The 19,892-nt window shown below is 38.4% G+C and overlaps 1 protein-coding gene across 5 annotated transcripts in view; it reads left to right on the forward strand.

The window, feature by feature from the left end:
• The window catches only part of MYLK3 (myosin light chain kinase 3), a 39,426-nt gene that overhangs the window by 12,955 nt on the left and 6,579 nt on the right, over nucleotides 1-19,892 (forward strand). For 3 of the 5 annotated variants that reach the window (XM_042821377.1, XM_042821379.1, XM_042821376.1), the window contains 9 exons: nucleotides 8,106-8,196; nucleotides 9,224-9,653; nucleotides 10,130-10,174; nucleotides 12,425-12,996; nucleotides 14,489-14,594; nucleotides 15,977-16,070; nucleotides 16,401-16,510; nucleotides 17,598-17,739; nucleotides 18,759-18,829. In XM_042821377.1, the coding sequence (XP_042677311.1) occupies nucleotides 8,106-8,196; nucleotides 9,224-9,653; nucleotides 10,130-10,174; nucleotides 12,425-12,996; nucleotides 14,489-14,594; nucleotides 15,977-16,070; nucleotides 16,401-16,510; nucleotides 17,598-17,739; nucleotides 18,759-18,829 (1,661 nt within the window). Of the gene's footprint in view, nucleotides 1-4,395; nucleotides 4,941-8,105; nucleotides 8,197-9,223; nucleotides 9,654-10,129; nucleotides 10,175-12,424; nucleotides 12,997-14,488; nucleotides 14,595-15,976; nucleotides 16,071-16,400; nucleotides 16,511-17,597; nucleotides 17,740-18,758; nucleotides 18,830-19,892 lie in introns of those variants that run through there. The other 2 variants (XM_042821374.1, XM_042821375.1) reach the window with 2 other exon arrangements.

Genomic DNA, 19,892 nt, shown 5'->3' on the forward strand with positions numbered 1-19,892 from the left:
TTACAGTTCTCTGCTGAGCTGCTAGTGTAGATGAGAAAGCATCTTGAAAATGAGAAGCAAAGCAGTTTAATAGTAGATGGCCTGAACCAGCAGGCTTTACTGAGAACTGACAGCATATGATGTAAAATCATTGAAATTCAGAGAAAGCAGAACCAGCAGCAGGACTTATCTATTCAGTTTCCAGAGATCTCTTTGATGAAGGTTGTGGAGGGATGGGAAACTTTACCCATGGCAGCCTTCTGGTCCAGGCTGGTAAATTGTTTTAGTAATTTTTTGGATAAGAAAGAAAAGAATGAAAATTAAAATCAGTGAGACGGCTTCTTAATGCAGTTTCTGTGGGCATCAGACTTGATGGTAAAAGAGGTCACAACTCAGGGACTGTTGAATAAATGTGAACAGGCAACAGGTGCTCTCTTGGCCTCATGAGAGGAAAGTAACCTGAAGGAAGAATGCAAGGGGTCTTGTTAAGCCATGTGGGTGAGTGATAAATACTGTTATCTAGAAATCTTGTTACTTTGATGTAAATTAAATGTCGTAATTATATCTGTTCAGCTATCTGCTGTCAGCTGCTTGACAGGGATGCATTAATATACTCTGCGTGATCTCAAGATCGTAAATGTGTCCTTAGCTGTGCCACTGCTTATGAGAGTTATGACTTACTGTGTTAACAGTTCTCTAAACATGCATAAAAAGGAAAAAAGAGTTCATATAATGGATGTTCATACTAAGTTGAGGTGATACTACAGTAAAGTTGAACTTCTGCCCGCTAGGCAGTATTTAAATGTGTCATGCTAGGGTCTGATGGGGAGACTGCTAGTGCTTTATAGACACTTGTACTGGGCAAGTGGATTTCAACCAACAACTGACATGAATAATATGTTAAATGTCAGGTTCTTGGCCTTTTAAAGGCGTTGTGGTCCAGTTCTTAGTTCATCACCAAACATGACAGATGGAGATCTTTTGTCTGATCACATCAGGAAACCAAACTATTTCACTGGACAGGCTTATCCAAACTGTATGGCATATTTTGACCTTGGAAGTTATTCCTTTATACTAAGTTGAAGCCTGTTTCAGTACTTGTCATTTGTCATGAAAATTGGTATCTTACTGAACCACTGCTCTGTGGATGTGATTTGCTGCTTTTCATGTGTCAAGGAAATTAACTGTTTGTGGGAAGTTACTGGTGTAGATCTTAATTTTGCAGAAGTTTATGTATCTTAAAGTCCAGCTAACTCATTTCCTCAGGGGAGAATTCAGTGTGTGTCCATGAGAAACAGCAACTAGATATGGGTTAAGGAGGTTTTCAGCATAACTTGAAAAAGTTGCCTGCTGGCCACTGAAGATGTAAAGGATATTTATTAATATTTTTTTTTTCCTGAGTAATATTCAGTAGCTGTAGCCAAATTTTGAATTTGCTGTCTTTTGCTTTTTTTATAGGGTCCTAATGTTTACCATATCTTGTTCTTCATCTTCTTAGAACTCTGAATTGCAGCCTTTTCAAGATTCTCCTCAAGTCCCTAAAGTCTCTATAAAGCTTTGGCTTTGTTTAGGCTTTTTAATTTTATTTTTTTTTTCATTTACCTGCATGTTTTTAGTCATCTCCAGTTATACTATGTTACTGGAAGCAATGCAATAATCTAATGAGATGATCTGTTTGAGCAGCTGGTTTTAACCTTTGTGACATTTCTTGTTTGGGATATAAGCCTCTGGTATTACTTTAGTACATGCTGTAGATTTTTTTTTTCCCCCCCCATTCACTTCATCTTTGTTCCTACTGCAAATGTTTTTTTTTTTTTTTTAAATTCCTTTGGATCAGAGATAGCAGAGAGGAATCATAGCTGAACTGCTGTATTGTAGATTTTTAAACCATTCGTTATGTTGAATGCAAATGTTTCTCTTGTCTCCTGACATCTGTCTTTGACAACTGGGAGTGTGTGTGGGACTGAAGCCAAAGTGGAATAAACTCTCATTTCCCTCTTGAGAATAGAAGATTCTTTGGCGTCATCAGTTGAAGGTCACTTGTAGTTCTGGTTCTCCAGAATTTGTGTTCCTTTCTTCATGCACTTCAGAAATACTTGATAGCCTGGAGATGTTTTAAAGATATCCTGAGATATTTTAAAGGTATCCCAGAAATTCAGTTCAGCTCTTGATAGGATGAAGGTAGCTGCCATCTTTTGTTCACTGGTTTCCTTCTTTCCTAATAATAGGAGAAAAAATTGTAAGAAGCTTTATTCGGAGTTTACATTCAGAGTGTGATGTGGCTTGCCGGTTTGCTTAGCTAGTGACAAAATGGGGTGTCTGAGCAGAGCTCTGCTATGTACAGTGTTCCTGTGTTAATTGCTGTTAGTTATTACTCGTAGAACATTTCACATTCTTCAGATGTAATTTGGAAAGTATAGGACATGAAACAATTTCTGTAGCAGTGTCTGAGTACAAAATGTCATTACATGCAGTAGGTTCTTATGAAGAAAGGGTGAATTGAATAGGCTAGTGCATTTCTTAGACTAAAGACAATTTTTGTTTGTGGTCTAAGGATGAGTACACCGTGATCTGCAGTATGTGAGTTTTAGCATTAAAAGACTTGAGTCTGTCAATGAAACAATGTGCTCTCTTTGAGCTGCTCCAGTGAGATGTGAACACTGGACATTAAACGTTCTGAACAAAAATTGCCTTCTGTTGTAATCCAGAGCAAAAGGAATGAAAGATTCTTGCCTGAATATAAATGTATTATCATCCTGTAGTGGAAATACTAAGTCACAGCCTGGAGCAGTGATTGAGCACCTGGTGGGAAGGCAGGGCCAACCCAGGGGAGCTCAGGTGCATGTAAGTTCCTGAGTGACTGGAAGGAGTGGAGCCAGGATCTACCCTGTCCCAGACCTCATTTAAGGCTTGGCAGTGGAGGTGAGGGTGTCTTGCTGGAGGTCTCTGCTTACCTGAGGCCTTCAGAAGGTAAGCAACTCTTCTCCTTCATTTCTGTATCTGTGGCTGCTGCGTTTGGGCTCGCTCTCATTTTTTGTAACTGAAGATTTTGCCACCCTGCTGTTATCATCCAATTGCAGCGTTACACATCCCTAGGAGAACACAATCAGATCCATTTAGAACAGTTTTTCTTTGTGTGTTTAACAGCCAATAAAAAGTTGGGAGAAGGAAGGAAAAAGTTAAGCATCAGTCATGAAGTGACTTTAAATTTCTCACTACGGACCAACTGATGTTTCCTTTTTCTTCATCCATCACCCCACCCATAATTTTGCAGGTGCTTATTCAACACTATTTAACATCCTGCTGCGTACCTGTATGTTGAACAGATGCATGTGAGTAGGAGTCAGCTTTGGCTGTGTCTTCTCTGTATGTACATCACAGAATGCTAGGAAGGAGTATTTTCCTACAGAAATGGCAAGAACTAAATACTTTCACGAAAGGATAATTTTAATATTGTTACTACTGACTCTGTAGTGTGTAGAGAAAGGATTCTAATTTCTATGATGCCTCATCTCATACAGCAAATACACTTAAATAATTATGTTTTTTTCCCACGTGCTCATTCTGAAAAATGAAAGGGATTGGAGACAAAGAGTTGCTCTGTATTGCAAGGCATTTGAAAGTGTGGGGATTGTGCGAGTGTGGAATGGCTACTTTTCTGTTCTCTAGGGAATGTTGTAGACACACTAACGTGACTTAGAAGTGAAAGGAAGTCAGTAATAAGTCTATAAAATATCTAATTTAGTAATTTTGTTGGACTGGCTCTTTGTCCTTGTGAAGATTTTTTGCTTGGTTCACTTTCACAGCCTGGGAGAAAGATATAATTTTAGAAGTTTCAGTTGACAAAGACATGCTGGTGCTAGATACGTATTTCAGATCCTTGTCATTGTACTCTATTTTTAAATTCAAGTGCCAGCCAACCTAACAAGCACAGCTTGTGTCTCTGCTGGGTGTCCTATGTCTGTGCTGGAAAGCAGAACTCTTCCAGCCCTTAGCACAACACCACCACACTTACTTCTGTATTTGTTGTATTTAAAGAGAAGAAATGCTCTAGCAAATTCTTTTCTATATCACAGAAGTAAAACTGGTCATAAAAACAGTGCTTCTCTGTACAGAAGTCTGCTTAGGCATTGGCAATTGCTAAGATGCTTGCCTATCAGCAGCCACTTGAGAAAGAATTTTAAATGGTCTTGTGACGTCAAGGAGGCCCAAGAAAATACAGCCTGGTGCCAAATTACCTCCAACATTGAGAGCATGCAGTAAGAAATAGATAACACACAAGTAAATCATTTGCGCAATAGCTATCTAATGATACGCTCCAGCAACTCCAATAAGTGAGATTGTCTGGTGTAGGCATAGCTACAGAAGATTAACTTTCAGGCCCTCATTTTCTAATTTATGATTAATGAAAAGCCAGCCTAATCTATCTGACATCGTGCTGTCTGGACAGAATGTCTGCAGGTAGCTTGGACACAGCAGAGGGAAATGCCTCGACCAAGTTACAACCTATAAAAGTGAACAATTTAAGTATGATGGATAAAAAACTGAACTTACTGAATGAGAAGATGGACAAACTGTTGCATTTCCAAGAAGACCTGACAGGCAGACTGCAACGAGTTAAAGCTATTGAGGATGTAGGAAAGGGCATTAACAAGCTAACGGTATCCAGAGGAGACCTTGATGAGACAGGTGAAGTGGAAAAAGGCCTGAAGCTATCGGACAGTCCTCACCAGACTGATATGGACAGCATATGCTCAGAAGTGTTAAGATTGATGAAAGTTGCTCAGCTTGATGCCTCGAAGCACAAGGAGAGACTGGCAAAGATAGAGGGAAGGATTGATACGCTGGATAAAGTGATTACTTTAGTGGGAGAAGTACTAAAAAATTCTAAAGTAGTGGATTTTATTCTCAAAGGTGTTGTGCCCTGGAAGAAGGAGAGTCTACTGGAAAGCCCTGTTGAGGTTGGTTTTCTTCTGCTGCTCTTGATAGTTATTTGTGAAGTAGCAAGTCTCTCCTGCAGGTTTTTTTTTTTTTTTTTTTGCATAACATTTATAATTTAGGTTTTCCTTCAAGAATTGCTATTGCAGGTTACTGCCATGACCTCTAAATTATAAGCGTTTTGTGGCAGAGACCTAATCTTAAAATGTGCCTTGAAATGTCTCAAGTCCTCAGAGTGTGCCAAGCAATCCTGTAACAGGTATGAGAAACTGATTGCTGCTGTAAAAGATTCAGCTTCTAAGAGTGCCTGAAGATCAGCAATGTCATTCACATTGGTGACAGAGATGAGGTTCCGGTGAAAGGCAGGAGTAATGTACTGGGAAGTATTTACTGAAGGAAGCTGCTTCTATTTTCTTGATCGATCATGAAGTCTGAACACAACAAAAGTTTTGAAAATTTTTTCTGACTTTTGTTTATATGCCTGTGACTTCATGAACTATATTGACATTGATCACTCCTCAAATCAAGTAGTTCATGTGGTTTTGCATATGTGGTTTCCATCAGTTCACAGACAGCGATTCCAAAGCATTTCCTAATTATCAAGAATAGTGAGGAAAGATAGACTAATATGATAAGACTGATCTGTAGTTGGTATGGTATTTGGAGCTGATTGAGCTTGATTTCTGAGAGTTAAGTATTTAGAATTAGTTTTGGGAGTTGAGTCTTCATGATGACTTGCATACTGTTATTGCCCCCCCTCCCCCCCCCCCCCCAAAAAAAAAAAAAAAAAAAAAAGTGTGAGGGAGAACTCCATGAGTTGAAATGTCATTCCAAGAGTCTCTTACACACCTGTATAGAGATGTCCTTACTGTAAGGACGACTTCGTACAAATGTCAGTGTGCATTTCTATATTGATCCAAATGTTATTTTGTCAAATCAGTAACGTGTATTGGTAGATGCTACACCTGAACTCCTGAAGTGTTATAAAACCAGGGCAGTGTTAGATGCTAGCATACCTTTCAGTCTTTGAGAGCTCTCCTGATATCCCTTTTTAAATGCCAGAAGATGAAAAGTGAGCTAGACTGTATGGAGACGGAAGGATTTATAAAGAGATTCCATTAGTGTTGATACCAATAAATGATGACCTGTGTTGTTACAAGTGACTGCCTGCTATCCCTGTGAAAGGCCTGGAGCCAAGCACTGTCCTTGATGAGGCTTACATGTAGAACAGAACTGACTGCACAATATGTTACTGGCCAGGAGAAGACGAATATAAAGATTTCATTGCCAAATTGTCAGTTTCTAAGTGAGCAGTAAGGAGGGATATAGATGACTGCTATTAGAGCAGCACTGGAGGAACCTTTCCCATGGACTTGTAGCATGCAATCAGGATCAATTGTTAGTTAGCTACTGGGTACTGCCTCATCAGTGTTGGTGAGAAAGAAGGTCTGAGGTCGTAAATTCATTCAAGATATGAATGGGATGACAGGTGAATTGTCCTGCTCTTGGTGGCCTGATGAACTGGGGTAGAGTGGAAGTCTCCATCCCAGGCTGTAACTACTGCCTTGGGTGAAGAACTCACAATGTGTGTTTGGCAAGTGAACTGTTATGGAGCTAACTGCTTTTGCTGAAGTACCATAGCTGTTCTCCTTTCTTGTTACTGGGAAGTTTTTGAAATTGAAGCATGAGATTAGTTATGAGAACTTAAGATATGTCTGTGCTTTGATTACAGGCTGCTGAGTAGTCTGGTATTTGAACTAGTTTTAAATTAGAGAGGTAGTAAATGTATGTGACCTAGCTAGAGTAATGTGGAGGAAAGTGTGGGTGAGTTTAAAAATGCATCAGCTTGTGGTGAGCCCTGTGCTAACTTCGGTCTGTTTTTTATTTCAGTCTGTTTTATAATGTGTCCAAAAAGATTCGCAGTTGCATTGGGGTTGCGCACAAAGAATTTCCTACTTGCTTGTTGCTATTTTCCAACCTTTGCTGTTTTGTAGCGATACGCTGCTTATCACAGTTGGCTTTGCACAAGGTTACTAAGAATGGGGGTGGGAGTGGGGAGGTCATGTTTTCATTTTTGGGTGAAGCTGTTTGCTGATGATATGACAGCATTCCTGGGATGCCATAGGAATGCTTATGGAAGAGGCATTCAAAGTTGGAGACAAATTAATAAAAGGCTATGAACGAAGCTTTACAGGTTCCAGGCTTCTTTTTTATGTAACAAAACAGCAACAACAAACAAAACAAGGGCAAAAAACTAAGCTGTCCCTTATTCAAGGCTTTCTTTGCATACAGGATTTTGCAAGTAAATGTTCCCCATAGTCATTGTTGCAGGTTTGCTTAGAGCTGCGATAAAGATGGTAACAATATTTTATTTTGTTTTTGTTTTTTGTGGTGGGGGGAAAGGGTTGGAGGGATGTGCTCTGTAGTGGAATTTATAAGGTTGTATATGAATGAGGATAAGAGGCTGCTTATTTAAATAGGCCATCCCAGATATTATACCTTTTCTTATTTTTGTATAATGCTTTATGCCAAATATTTAGTTTTATTACAAATGTATTGCTTTGTGAAGTGTTATAGTGATGCTGTTACAAAATAACTGTTCTCAGTGCTGTGTTAATTGGAGAATGAAATTGCTTTAGAAAAAGTCTGTTTTTAACCATACTAAAGGTAACATTTAATAATGTTGCATGTGTATGAGTGTTATAATATAGACTAAAGGCTCCTTGTGTAACCTCTGTCATTGCTGGAATCATGAATCTCTAGATGCCTTGAGACAAATACAGCATTGGATCTACAACAACATCCTTCAACCATCAGTCAACAAGTATCAGAAATACAACATCATTTTATCTTCTAATAATTCCTGTGTTTCATATGGCATGGTTTTTAATCAATATTAGTAACGGTGACTCGAGGCAAAATGTCTTACAAATAATGTTTTGGAAAGCGGAGACCTCAAACATTACTCTGTGCCATCTTGTTTTAGGAGTATGGTTTTTTTTGCAAAAGCAGGAAGAGCTCAAAAAAGCGTGGGGGGCAGGAGGGGTGTATGGAAGCAGAAGTAACTGAAGATTCAGAAGTTCAGAGGTGTCAGTACCTGTTTTACAGGGTCTCAACCTATGAAGTTAGAGAAACCCAGTGAGAAATAAACACCCTTGAGCGTAACGGTTATTTTTGTCATTTTTCAGGCCAAGGAAAAGCTTGAGGAGAGTGGTTCAAAACCTAAGCGTGTACTTAGTAACAGAGGAACGCAAACTGAAAGCAGTAAGCCTTCTGAAGGTATGTATCACTCTGGGCATGTTACAGTCTTTGACTCTAGAACATGCAGCAGACAAACTAGAATAGTCTGCTATTTTCCACTAAATGAGGAATTACTATGAATGAATTCCACAGAGGAATTACTATGAATGAATTATTGAGAAAATAGAGATGTTCTCCCCTTCCTTGTATCTGTCTCCTAAATCAGCCCCCCCAAGAAACCTTGAAGCTCATTAAATTAAAAACAGCATCTTCGCTTGGCGACACTGTTTCCTTGTTTTGGTATTACAGTGATCTGAAACAAGAGAGCAGTACTGGTTTGGAGATACCTCAGAGGTGAGGCAGTATCACCTAGCAGACAGTCCCCAAATTTGTCTTAATAAAACTCAAAAAGCACTTTTATCCTCCTTTGGAATAGGGGCATATTGACATTGCAAATGTATTATTATTATTTTTTGAATAAACAACAAAGTTTCATTGCCACAACAGTGCTAGATTCCTCTTTAGGATGTAGCTGTCTGGACATTGCCGTTTCACATCCATTATTAATACTTGAGAAGTTGTAATGGCGTGAATGTGAGTTCAACAGACCTGTTGTCTTCAGAAAATGTCCTTTTCTTTTTTAAAGTGAGCCCTTTAAATCATGGGCGCTCCCTTTTTTAGTTTCAGATAGGAAGTGACAAAAATCAAGCAAACAGCTGGTCACAGTTATGAGTTGAAAGCTACACAAGTTTGTGAACTAATCTTGGTAGCCTCTGCATACTGAAGACCAAAAGAAATGAGAAATTCCTGTTGTTAATATATATAGTAATTATCCTGAGAGTGCTGGAGAACCTTCCCCTTTTGTGGAGTGCAGGTAAGACTTTGATTAAGCCATGAGCATTAACAATGACTGACTGAACCTGGGTAAGGATTTTTAGTGGCTTTTAGTGGCTACTTCTTTCAGAAGTAGGAACTGCTTAGATTATTTTGAGTGGGTGTGTTACTTTATTCCCTCTTTTTTGCCACTGCTTCTGCCATGGATAGCTTATTAATGTTGTGTTTTCAGATACTAAAACTGTGAAAAAATTGGATGAAGACAGTAGAGGATGCAAGAAGGTAAATGCTTCAATTGCTGTTGCCTACAAAGCTGACTCCAGACCCCAGGCTAAAGAGAGAACAGCACAGCAGAAAGCGGTAGAAGGTACTGGAAAAGCATGGAGCTGTCAACAGCAAAAAGATTTCGGTGTCAAAGCCTTGAATCAGCATAATGGTCTTCCCTTCATAAATCAAGATCATGTAGGCAACCAAGATGTTCCTGTTAAAGCTCACAATATGGGCAGAGCACCATGCCCAGAAGAGTGCCACAAGCAGCTTTTTCATCAGAAACCCAAAGAGAATGAAAACAAACCTCCGTCACGGAGTATGGCATTGCAGGAAGCTGTGCCCTCCACATCCCAGGCTTTATCTGACACAGGGTGTGAAGTGACACAAACCAGGTAATGACTTTGCTGCTAGTTTTCTACATGATCTGAAACCATTTCACGTGTTTAAAAAAAAAAGAAAAAAAAGGAATAACAGATTATTCAAAAGTCAGCTCTTGCTTAGGCATGCTCCAGGGGAGAAATGGTCATGATGGGAAAACTGCAGTGGGACCTTATAAACAGTTAAGGCAAAAAAACTCAAAGTATGAAGAACCTCTTGTTTGTCTGAAGTTAGAGGGCTAGACATATGGGAGATTTGATGTGATGGGCTACTGCGTATTAGAGGAATGTGACTGCCCTTCTGCATCTCAAGTAGATGGACCTTTTAAACACTCTTTTCCAACTTCTGTTTCTGTAAACATGGGGCTGGAAGGAATTTGAAATGTTTAGTTGTCTATGATAAAGCTGAAGCATTTGTTTCGTTTTATGTCCTAAGTAGTCTTTAAAGCTTTTTTTTTTTTTTTTTTTTTTGATGCCTTGATCACCTAAAGATATGACCAGATTATTTTAATTTCTAATAGTCTCATCTGTCATGGGTAAGTACTTTGTAACATGTCTTTAACAATTCTTTTCCTTTTGAATTCTTTATTCACAATTTGATTGTAATTATATTAAAAACCAAAAGCACAAAACTCTACCAACCAAACCTCAACAGCTGCCAATTCAGTGACAAATTTGAAGTGTCGTGCCTTTTCTGTTGGGGCTGACAAATACATATGTGTGGGTATGAGTGGTATATGCATTCAGGTATGCATAAGTATACATCTACATTACTGTGTCCCCCATTACACTATTAGTAGTGCTTATGTAGGTAACTCTGAAAGTAATGCCGCCTATTTATTTCCATGGAAACCACAACAGCTACAAGGAGCACAATAACACTATTTGATTGAACAAATTCTCAGATACAAAATGTTATGAGCTACGTGTTTTTACCAGCGATTAACAGTAGCCTGCATGCTGTTCTCCTTTAAAAACAAAAAAAACAACCCTGAACCAACAGAGTTCACCGGCTGCCTTACTGTGCTGACACCCACTGCTTGCTCTCTATAAACATTCAGCAAGCATCAGTGAATGTTTGTGGGTGCCATTTTTCTACTTGGAGGAATTCAGCAACACACCTTTGCCTCATCTGCGCTTCCATATCAGGTACCATTTTATCAGCAGCCCTTCTACTGCTGTATGTTGCACAGCAAAAAAAAATCTAAGGGAACGCTGGTGGGAAGGTTCATCCTCTATTACGTGCCACCAACATCTGCCTCTGACATCATGAAACCAACATGATAAAATGGGAGGCGATACTTTTGGAGCACCCCTAGTACAAATTAATGTCTGAAGCCCAGACAAGAATGTGACACTACTTCTGTGCGTGTGTTTTAATTTGAAACCATCGTGGTTTCCACCATCGTGGCCTCTTCTCCAACACTTAGGAACAAATTGTGTACAGCTCATATACATTGATAACCCCAAATCTGTTGTTGTAACAGCATTAAGAAACAGGAGACCTCCCTCTGTTTTGCCTCTGGCTCATGAGGCTTCTTTAAGTGGAGCTGGGTCTGTGCTTCCCGCACTGAGGCTGGCTCAGGTGTTTGTGAACAAGCTGATGAACAGTTGCTGTTATCCCTATGGCATTTGGTGCTGATTAAATATGATACAGCAGGAGTGAACTTGCACACAGAGAGCAGCTTTTGGAGCAGCTGAATGGTTTGGACAGAGGGGGTATGCAAGTGCCAAAGCATTTGGTGAAGAGAGTTGGGAAGCCAACAGAAAACCAGAAGATAGAACCTAGAGTAAATCCTGGGAAAAGACAACACTCCTGAACAAGGTCCCTATTATGCTTGCATGTGAAGCATAGTGTAGTAAATGCATCTTTGAAACGCATGCTACTTTTAATGAGGTCTGTAAGCCCCTGCAGAAGTGTCAGAAGAACATTGTGTTCTCCTGTTTGGAGACATGCCCAAGAGTCCTCTTGAGTTCAGGCTTGTCTAGATAGCAGTGGAAGTGCTTGCACAGAGCAGCGTTCAGTGCTCTGAATAGCTTACTACTGGTGCAGTTTAAATTCATAGCACAAGGCAGCAGCTGTGAAAGGTGCTAAAACTGGGAAACTTCAGACTTCAGTTATGCAAAAGTGGAAACAATTTCTTTTGTGTATTTTGTAATGACGTTACTCCTCTGAAAGAGGGATTAACTTCTGGGAAATGAGGGAAATATTTGAAGTTTCCTGGTAGCTGGAACATCAGGGCGAATAATATTAATGGGGTGGGAGAACTACAAAAGTTACTTTTCTAACAGAAAGCTGTGGAAAGAATTCTATCCCATAAGGCATAAACATGTTTGAGTGTGCAAGTCAGCCAGCTGGACAGGACTAGGATGAATACAAACACAAAGATTTGTAGAGCTGTATGACCAGGCAGATGTTTGGATACTCAGCCTGTAATTGGCAAAGACAATCTCTACCATCTCTCTACCCATAGGAATGATATCTCATTAGTTCAACTGTAATAGCTGATAGAAGTTGGAACAGCTTTCTGATGGTGGAGTTAAGCACTTTGGAGTTTGTGAGACATGTTCTGCTCAGGTGAGGCAGTCAAGGATGCAGAAAAATTATCTGTATGTTTTTCAGTGCTTTCTCCTTAGTGCTGTTTTTCCTCAGAGGATTGGTGTAATTATGTTTCTTTAATACTATAGAAATCTGCATTTTAAGAAGTTCATAAGTTTTCTTTCTAAGTGAAGTTGTGAAAGAAAGTCTGGGTATCTATGTGAATTGTCAACTGCTTGCTCTGCAGGATAGCCATTGATGTTCATATGACTGAAGTGAAAGAAAAGATTGAAATGAGCAAAGAAGGGAACTCAAGTGATCACAGACATAAAAATCTCAAAGCAAAATCCCCGTCCTCTTTATCATCAGAAGTGGAAGGATGTAAACAGCTGCCTAGTAAATCCAAGCTTGAACAGACTTTGAAGAATGTCAGCGCTGAATCAAATCAAGAAGTGAGAGACAACAAGAAGCAAAATGAACTTGCACCAAAAACAGGGAAGCAACAGCCATTATTGAACAAGCCCAAGCCAAGTAAAAAGGCTGAAGACAAATCAGAACTAAAATGCAAACCCATAGTTTCACAGAGTACCGCTGCAACAGAGCCAAAGAAAGATCTGGGAATAAAAGTCAAAATCCATCAAGGAACAGTAGAAGTAAAAGATTCCTTGGCAGTTACCAACTCTGACAGGAGAGAATCTGAGCCCCCCTGTTCAGTGGGAAGTGAGAACGATGTGGGCCAGTGTGCAGGAACAACAATGGAGAACACTAAGTCATTGGAAGCTAGCAAAGAACTTTCCACACAGGATGGGATGATCGTTGGTAAGCTGCTTGTACTTAGTTTTGGAAACTTTTACACTGAGTTTGTGCTATCCCTGTGTATTGCATACAAACTAATAGCTGGAGTAGTGCGTGCTACACCACCTGGGTCCTATGCTTAAGAGTATTTAACTGAACACCACAGATAAGTTTGGTCAAAAACAAGAGAATTAACATTAGTACAGTTTATTTCAATAGTACTTTTCCTTCTAAAAGGTGTTTTGCAGTAAAAATATCCTTTCAGATGAAATTAAGTGGAATGTATATTTCTACAGAAGAAGTAATATTGACAAAACGCAGTCCTTCAGATATAGCCTTTGTTCAGTAAGGTAGAGTAAGCAAACTAGGTATGCTTCTGCAATTACAGACTGAAGAGAACAGCAGAATATTGCAGGACGAGTGTCTAGCTTGGTCTTTGTGCTATTGGCCATAGATCTCTTCTCGATTAGTGTGTGAACACTTACTGTTTTTTCAGGCAACAGACGTGTAATTCCAGAATGTATGTGTATGGGTAGATGCCCTGAGCTGCATCTGGTGCTCTCAGCAGTGGTGGCAGGAAAATGAATTTGCATATGTGTTAAATTGCTCACCAAGATCTCTGGACTTAAATTGTAAAATTACTTTGAAAGAGCAACACCGTGAGTGGATGGTAGAAGCTTTATCCTAGAAGAACTTAGACATTAAGCATATAATAATTTAATTATTTAACTCCCAGGAACTGATTAAACTTAATCATTTAAGTGTTTACAGCTCTTAATAAAATGTTGCTAGTAAAACAAGGTGTTGCTGGTAGAAGCTTCCTGAATTAACTGATGTCTATGCTGATATTGTTGTGTATTCATGCTGGTTTTCCCAGTTAGCTTATCAAAATGAGAAAAATGTCAAGTATAATTTTTTTGAAACTTCCAGATGTTTTTGTTGAATGGCCTCTTTTGTTAATGCATAAGGTCAAATGTTAACCTACCTCACTGGGCTCTTTCAGCATTGCTGTGTTAAGAAGACAGGGTTGAGAGCTGGGAGGTGGGATCCTATCCTCAGTGATGGGCCTTCATCCATCATCTCTAGAAGGCTGCTAACAGTAGAAGTCTGTATTTGAAGCAGCAGAGAGATTTTGAATATTTTCAGCATCTCCTTTACAACCATCTAGAATTTTTTTTTTTTTTAATCCAATTAAAGTTTTTTTTTTTCTTAATGAAAAGCAAAGTGATTGTGTGTGCTCAACTGATTTGCATTTAAGAATGAGCAGTTCCATTGCTTCTGGTATTTTACCTGCATTTCACTCTAAAAATAGTGGAAAGAATTGCATGCTTAATGTTTGTAGATACTTCAGTGCTTGTCTGAATTCCAGTAGAAGGCAATTGAGACTTCTCATTGTATCGAGCAAACAAAATGAAGTGATGTGCATGCCCTGTGGACTGAGAATGTTGGTGTGATGAAGATGAAGCTGCAGTGATGAGGGAGAAATATCTCAGTGACCAGGTTTTCTCCTCTTTAGATGACAGCCCTTCTCCCCCAGCTCCTTTTGAACATCGCATGGTGAGTGTCAAGCTAACAGATGTGACAACGTGCTACTCAGTGTGTCACCATGAAGTCCTTGGAGGGTAAGTCTCTCTGCCCCCTTCTGCTGTACTGTAATTGTGAAGAAGTGCAGTTAGCTCGGGAACTAGTAATCTTCTTCAGATGGCACCAAGATGTGTACAGGTGAGGCATGTGCAAGCCTGCTGCAGCCAGAGCAGTTGCTTAGAGGATCAAAATGCTCACTCACTCCCAAAAGCATGGAGAGTGATGAATATCAGCTTATTTCTTTAATTTACAGTTCTGTGTGGAGCAGAAGGGGATTCAAATGTATCTACTGTGACTATTTTTCATGTATGTTATGAATACTTTCCCCTCTATTTTGATAACATCACTTTCTCTACCATTTTTAGTCCTTTAAGCTTTGAGGAAGTTGGTTTTCTCTGGTACAGCAAGAAGAGAGTAAATTTGGCCTACAATAGAAAAGCAAGGAGAGAGTATGCAGATAGCATGTCAGATTGTTCATCTCTTCATCCTCCAGACTTCCTGGGCTACTATAGTTGCCCTCTTATGAACCAGTCTGAGGTGCACCTCTACGTCCCTTAGATTACTGGCTTCTGCCTCAGTTCCATTTTCAGGCTCCTGACTATGCTCTTGGATACTATTTGCATTTGCTGTAATAATTTTGGCTACAGCTGGAGTCTTGACAAAAATCCATAATTTCCAGTCAGATTCAGAGCATTTGAAGTCAGCAGAGCCCATTAGGGGTCAGACAGCTTCCAAAATCTTTATTTCACATTGAACTTTCCCTTAAAGAAAACTAAGGGAAAAAATTGTAATTATGTTGACCTCGCATTTAGTTTTGACTTGAGGAAAATCTACAGCTGTTTCAGCCTTTGTATTTTGTGTACTTATCTAACAAGAAGGTTTTATTTACAGACTAATTCAAGTATGAATATGGCTTAAGTATAGGCCTGATGATGCAATAGCAGAGAAAATGATGTTTAGGAATCATCCCAAGGGGCATTAATGTATCTGGGTGACATGGGGGAGAATTTACACCATGCAAGAAATGTGGTTTGTGGAGCGGGTACAGTTACTGGTGTTAGTCATTTTAAAAGTTATGAGATCAAGACAGAAATATCCTTGTTAATATGTCCACTGACACATCACTGAAGGACAGCAAATGGGTACAGTTACAGAACTGAAAAAGAATATCATCAGGTCATCATACCACAGTGAAATGTAGTAATACGAAGGGGCATAATATTTTAATGTAAGCGTTGAACAACTGGCTGGAAAGATAAAACTAATCCTTCATAAGCTGAGTGAAAGAGGAGATCGATGCTGCTGGCCACCTGATTCTGTTCACTTTGTACTGGGCTATTTTTAATCAATGATAAGAATAGTTTGAAAAATTTCTGCGGTGAGCTGTGTTATTTTCCTGTCTTTCGTTTGTTGTCAACAGGGGGCGTTTTGGGCAAGTTCATAAGTGCACAGAAGTCTCAACTGGTCTCAATTTGGCAGCCAAAGTCATTAAAGTGAAAGGAGCAAAAGAAAAGGTAACTATGTTCCTGTGAGCCTAAATGAGTGCATGCTGTAAACCATGTGAATTGCATTCATTTTAACGCCACGTCACTGAACCTCCTTGTAGGAGTCAATTTCTCATTGCATAGTACCAAATATTAGAACTTGTCTGTTAAAGTAGTAGCTTGGGCTTCATTTGACTGTTGGTCATTTCCAGTGTTTGTGATTAAGCCATTTGTTCACATGAAACCTGTCATACAGCTGCTGCAGGGTTAAAAATTATTGTATTCAAATATATTGGAGTTTAAGGAGCATATTTGCTCTTTTTTTAATTTTTTTTTTTTTTTTTTTTTTTTTTTTTTCAGGAGGATGTGAAAAATGAAATTAACATCATGAACCAATTAAATCATGTGAATTTGATCCAGCTTTATGATGCCTTTGAAGCCAAAAATAATATAACTTTGATCATGGAATAGTAAGTTTAAATGATTTCAGGAACTGTTGGAATTTGGGTTTGCTTTGATTACTAAAAGAAAAGGAGAACAATAACTCTGAGATATGAAAAAGGCTTGAGTGGCTTTTGAGCCTGTGAGAGTGGAAGCTACATATTTTAAAGGCAATATCTTCATGTTAAAAAATACATACACTGCAAGATTGCAGTTTAAGCAGATGCTAAGGAAGGTAGTTATCTTCAAGCATATGGAGCTAATTACAAGACTATTTATGAAATAATTTTGCTATGGTTCATTTTTCATTTGAGTTTAACGTTGAGGCGTCGCTGTCCCTAGCTACCAAACTACCGTAGGGGGTAAGTAAAACCTCAGATAAGAAGTAAAATGAGAATGCAGAGTACGGAAATGACACAAGGGAGATTACTTAAAGTATGGCTATTGGTTTTTTTGTTTGTTTGTTTGTTTTTCAAACTGAGTTTCCATTACAAAATGAATTGTTGAATTGTTGTTGATGTGAAAGAAAAAAGGAAACAAAATAGCAAAAAAAAAAAAAAAAAAAGACATTTTAGAATGTCTACATTCTACTCTTTCATTTAAATAATTGTAATTTTTACCCTGCAAAACCTTGTCAGATCTGTGTGTCTGACATAATGTTCTATTTTTTTCTTTTTTTTGTGCAGGATTGGTTTCAGTTGTCAGCTCAAGTAATATGGCTTTCAGTTTAGAAGTTGAACGCATTGTATAGGTTGAAGAGTTAATTTCCCAAAGCTAACATGGAGATAATAATAGATACTTCGGTACATTCTATAGGTTTTCCAGGTCCCCATTTTGTCTTCAGATTGTGTGGCTTTGAATTTAGGCTTTGATTCTCCCCTGCTGCTTCCTCCCAAATGTTAGCAGTAAGTCTTCCAGTGTGGAAGGCACTCTAAAGTGATGCTTAATTTCACATACAAAAATAAGTTTCTTAAAGTCATTTAGTCTGCAGATGTGATACATGCTGGTTGTGTTGTTAGGACCTGTGCTAAATTAGAAACTGAGTTTCCAATGTGGAAATAAATGAAGTTAATGAGGAATTTTGGTGTTTTTAATGCTTATCTGTTAAAATTTTAGTCTGGATGGTGGTGAATTATTTGACCGGATCACGGATGAAAACTACAGTCTAACAGAGTTGGATGCAATCTTATTTACCAAACAAATCTGTGAAGGAGTCCATTACTTGCACCAGCATTATATTCTCCATTTAGATCTGAAGGTCAGTGATATCCATGAGTGATGGTTTACACCACTACAGGCTGTAATTGCTATTATTTCTTATTTCATTAATCTCATAAAGAAATAGACTTCCTTAATTCAATAGCCACAGTGAATGAAGTTCCAGAGATGGTTTTTTTCAGTGTCTACTTAGTAGCTTACTTATAATAATGGAATAATGCATTTCTGTAATTTTTTTTTTTTTTGCTGTTAAATCAGAAACTTTTCATTGTGTGACATTAAACAATGACCTTCTGTTCTTCTTCAAAAATAAACAAAAGAAACCAACCCCAAAACATCTTTGGACAGAAATGCTTAGAAATGCTTCCAGTCTTCATTCTTCCTGCACTTATAATTGTATCCAAACATCTTTTCCATCTTCTTCCTATTGTTCCTTTTACTGCCTGGATCTGAACTGTGTGATTCCTTAACTGATGTGGCTGAAAACAGGCCACATCATTTTCCTTGTTCATACAGTGCCTTACTCAGATGATAGTAGTCCTGGTTGGCCTACAGGCAGCTCTGCAGTTCTGACTTTGGAAACTCTCTCTCTCCTTTGAAAAACAGTCACGTTAGGGAAAAGAAAACTAGCAAATAAATGGAGAATAGTAGCAAAAACAAAACGAAGGAAACTTTTTCCTCTGCTTTCGTGAACAAAACAGAGGGTGCATTTGATATGTTTCTTGTGACTTTCGTGGAATCACTTTCATAAATTCAGGGGTAAACCATAACCATTAGACCTGACTCTGTTGTTGTACATGAAGCAGGTGCTTTTCATTTCAAAATCTATTTATATTCAGTACAGGAATAGTGTTGTACTGGAGTGGAAGTTAAACTTCCTTACAGGAGATCCAAAACCAAACCTTTCTCTAACTTATGTGTCAGCCAAATCCTTATCTCTAATAAGAAGAAGGAAAAGAGTCATCCTAAAGATTCTAAAATCTCTGAGATATTTTTCTTATTCTTACTAAATTTGTGTATTAGTCATGTTTAACTGAAAATACTCTTGTCTTTTTGTAGCCTGAAAACATATTATGTGTAAATCACACAGGGAACCAGATAAAAATTATTGACTTTGGATTTGCAAGGAGGTAAGGGTTCTGTTATGAATTAATTAAAAAAAAATCCCATCGAAATATGCTGCTGGTAGTTCTTATTATATTTTTATATGCATTTGCTGGCTCTGAAGTGATTCTGGTATGTGAATGAGCTAAATACTGTGCTGCTGCAGGCATGAGTTCTGCTGTGTGCGTTAATTATCTAATTGCTTTTTCAAGTAGGGTTTCTGTTGAATAAAGATATACAGCTGTTCTAATTGTTTCAAAATGATTCCCCTTCTAAAGCTTTTACTCTAGGGACTCCATGAACACATCTCATGTGAAACATAAAGCCCTCAGAGAAATAGAGGCTTTTCACTGTGCTCTTACTTTGCTTGCTTTGTTTGTTTGAGGAAAGCTGTGGGAACATGAGTCAGATCCTCAGAATTGAAAGAATTGACTCCTGTTGGTGTAACTATAAAAACATTTTTTTTTTTTTTTTTTCTAAACCCTTTGAGGATTTTGTTAAGTCAGGACCTGGTATATGCATGCATATACGTGCCAGCATGTACGTATGTATCATATCCTGGTGTCTATCCAAGGACTCTTGTTTTAGAAGTATTTATGAAAACAGATGGATGCACTGAGATTTATTTATTTAATTTATTTATGAAATGGAGGGTAAATATGTAATTTTTTTACTTAAGTAGAGTTTAAAACAAAATCTTCCAAGAAGCTGAGATATAAAAGCAATGCTTTAATTGCTTTCTGTCTATGTACTTAGATGTAACTCCCACTGGCGTCAGTGAAACTTATTACTGGTTCAGTGTCTGTACACTTAATTTTTAAGCAATAAAATTGAATCTTTTTCTCCCTATTCGGATCTGTGTTTTACATGTTACTAAGCCCAAATAATCCTGTTCAGAGAATCCCACTTTTGCAGTTACATTTTGCTCAAGTCTGCTGTACAGACCTTTAACCTAAGATGTAGCTGAGCATAGGGAAGCAAATGCTCTCCAAACCCTTTTTAATGGAAACAGGTTTGTTTGGTTTATGTTGGACAACATCTGCTGGAAAGGTGGAACCTGGCAGAAAGCATAGCTTCTCTCATTCCTTG

The sequence above is a fragment of the Centrocercus urophasianus genome, unplaced genomic scaffold, assembly GCF_019232065.1.
Source record: "Centrocercus urophasianus isolate 14NV4802_14NV808 unplaced genomic scaffold, USGS_Curo_1.0 seq_2, whole genome shotgun sequence".
Lineage (NCBI taxonomy): Eukaryota > Metazoa > Chordata > Aves > Galliformes > Phasianidae > Centrocercus > Centrocercus urophasianus.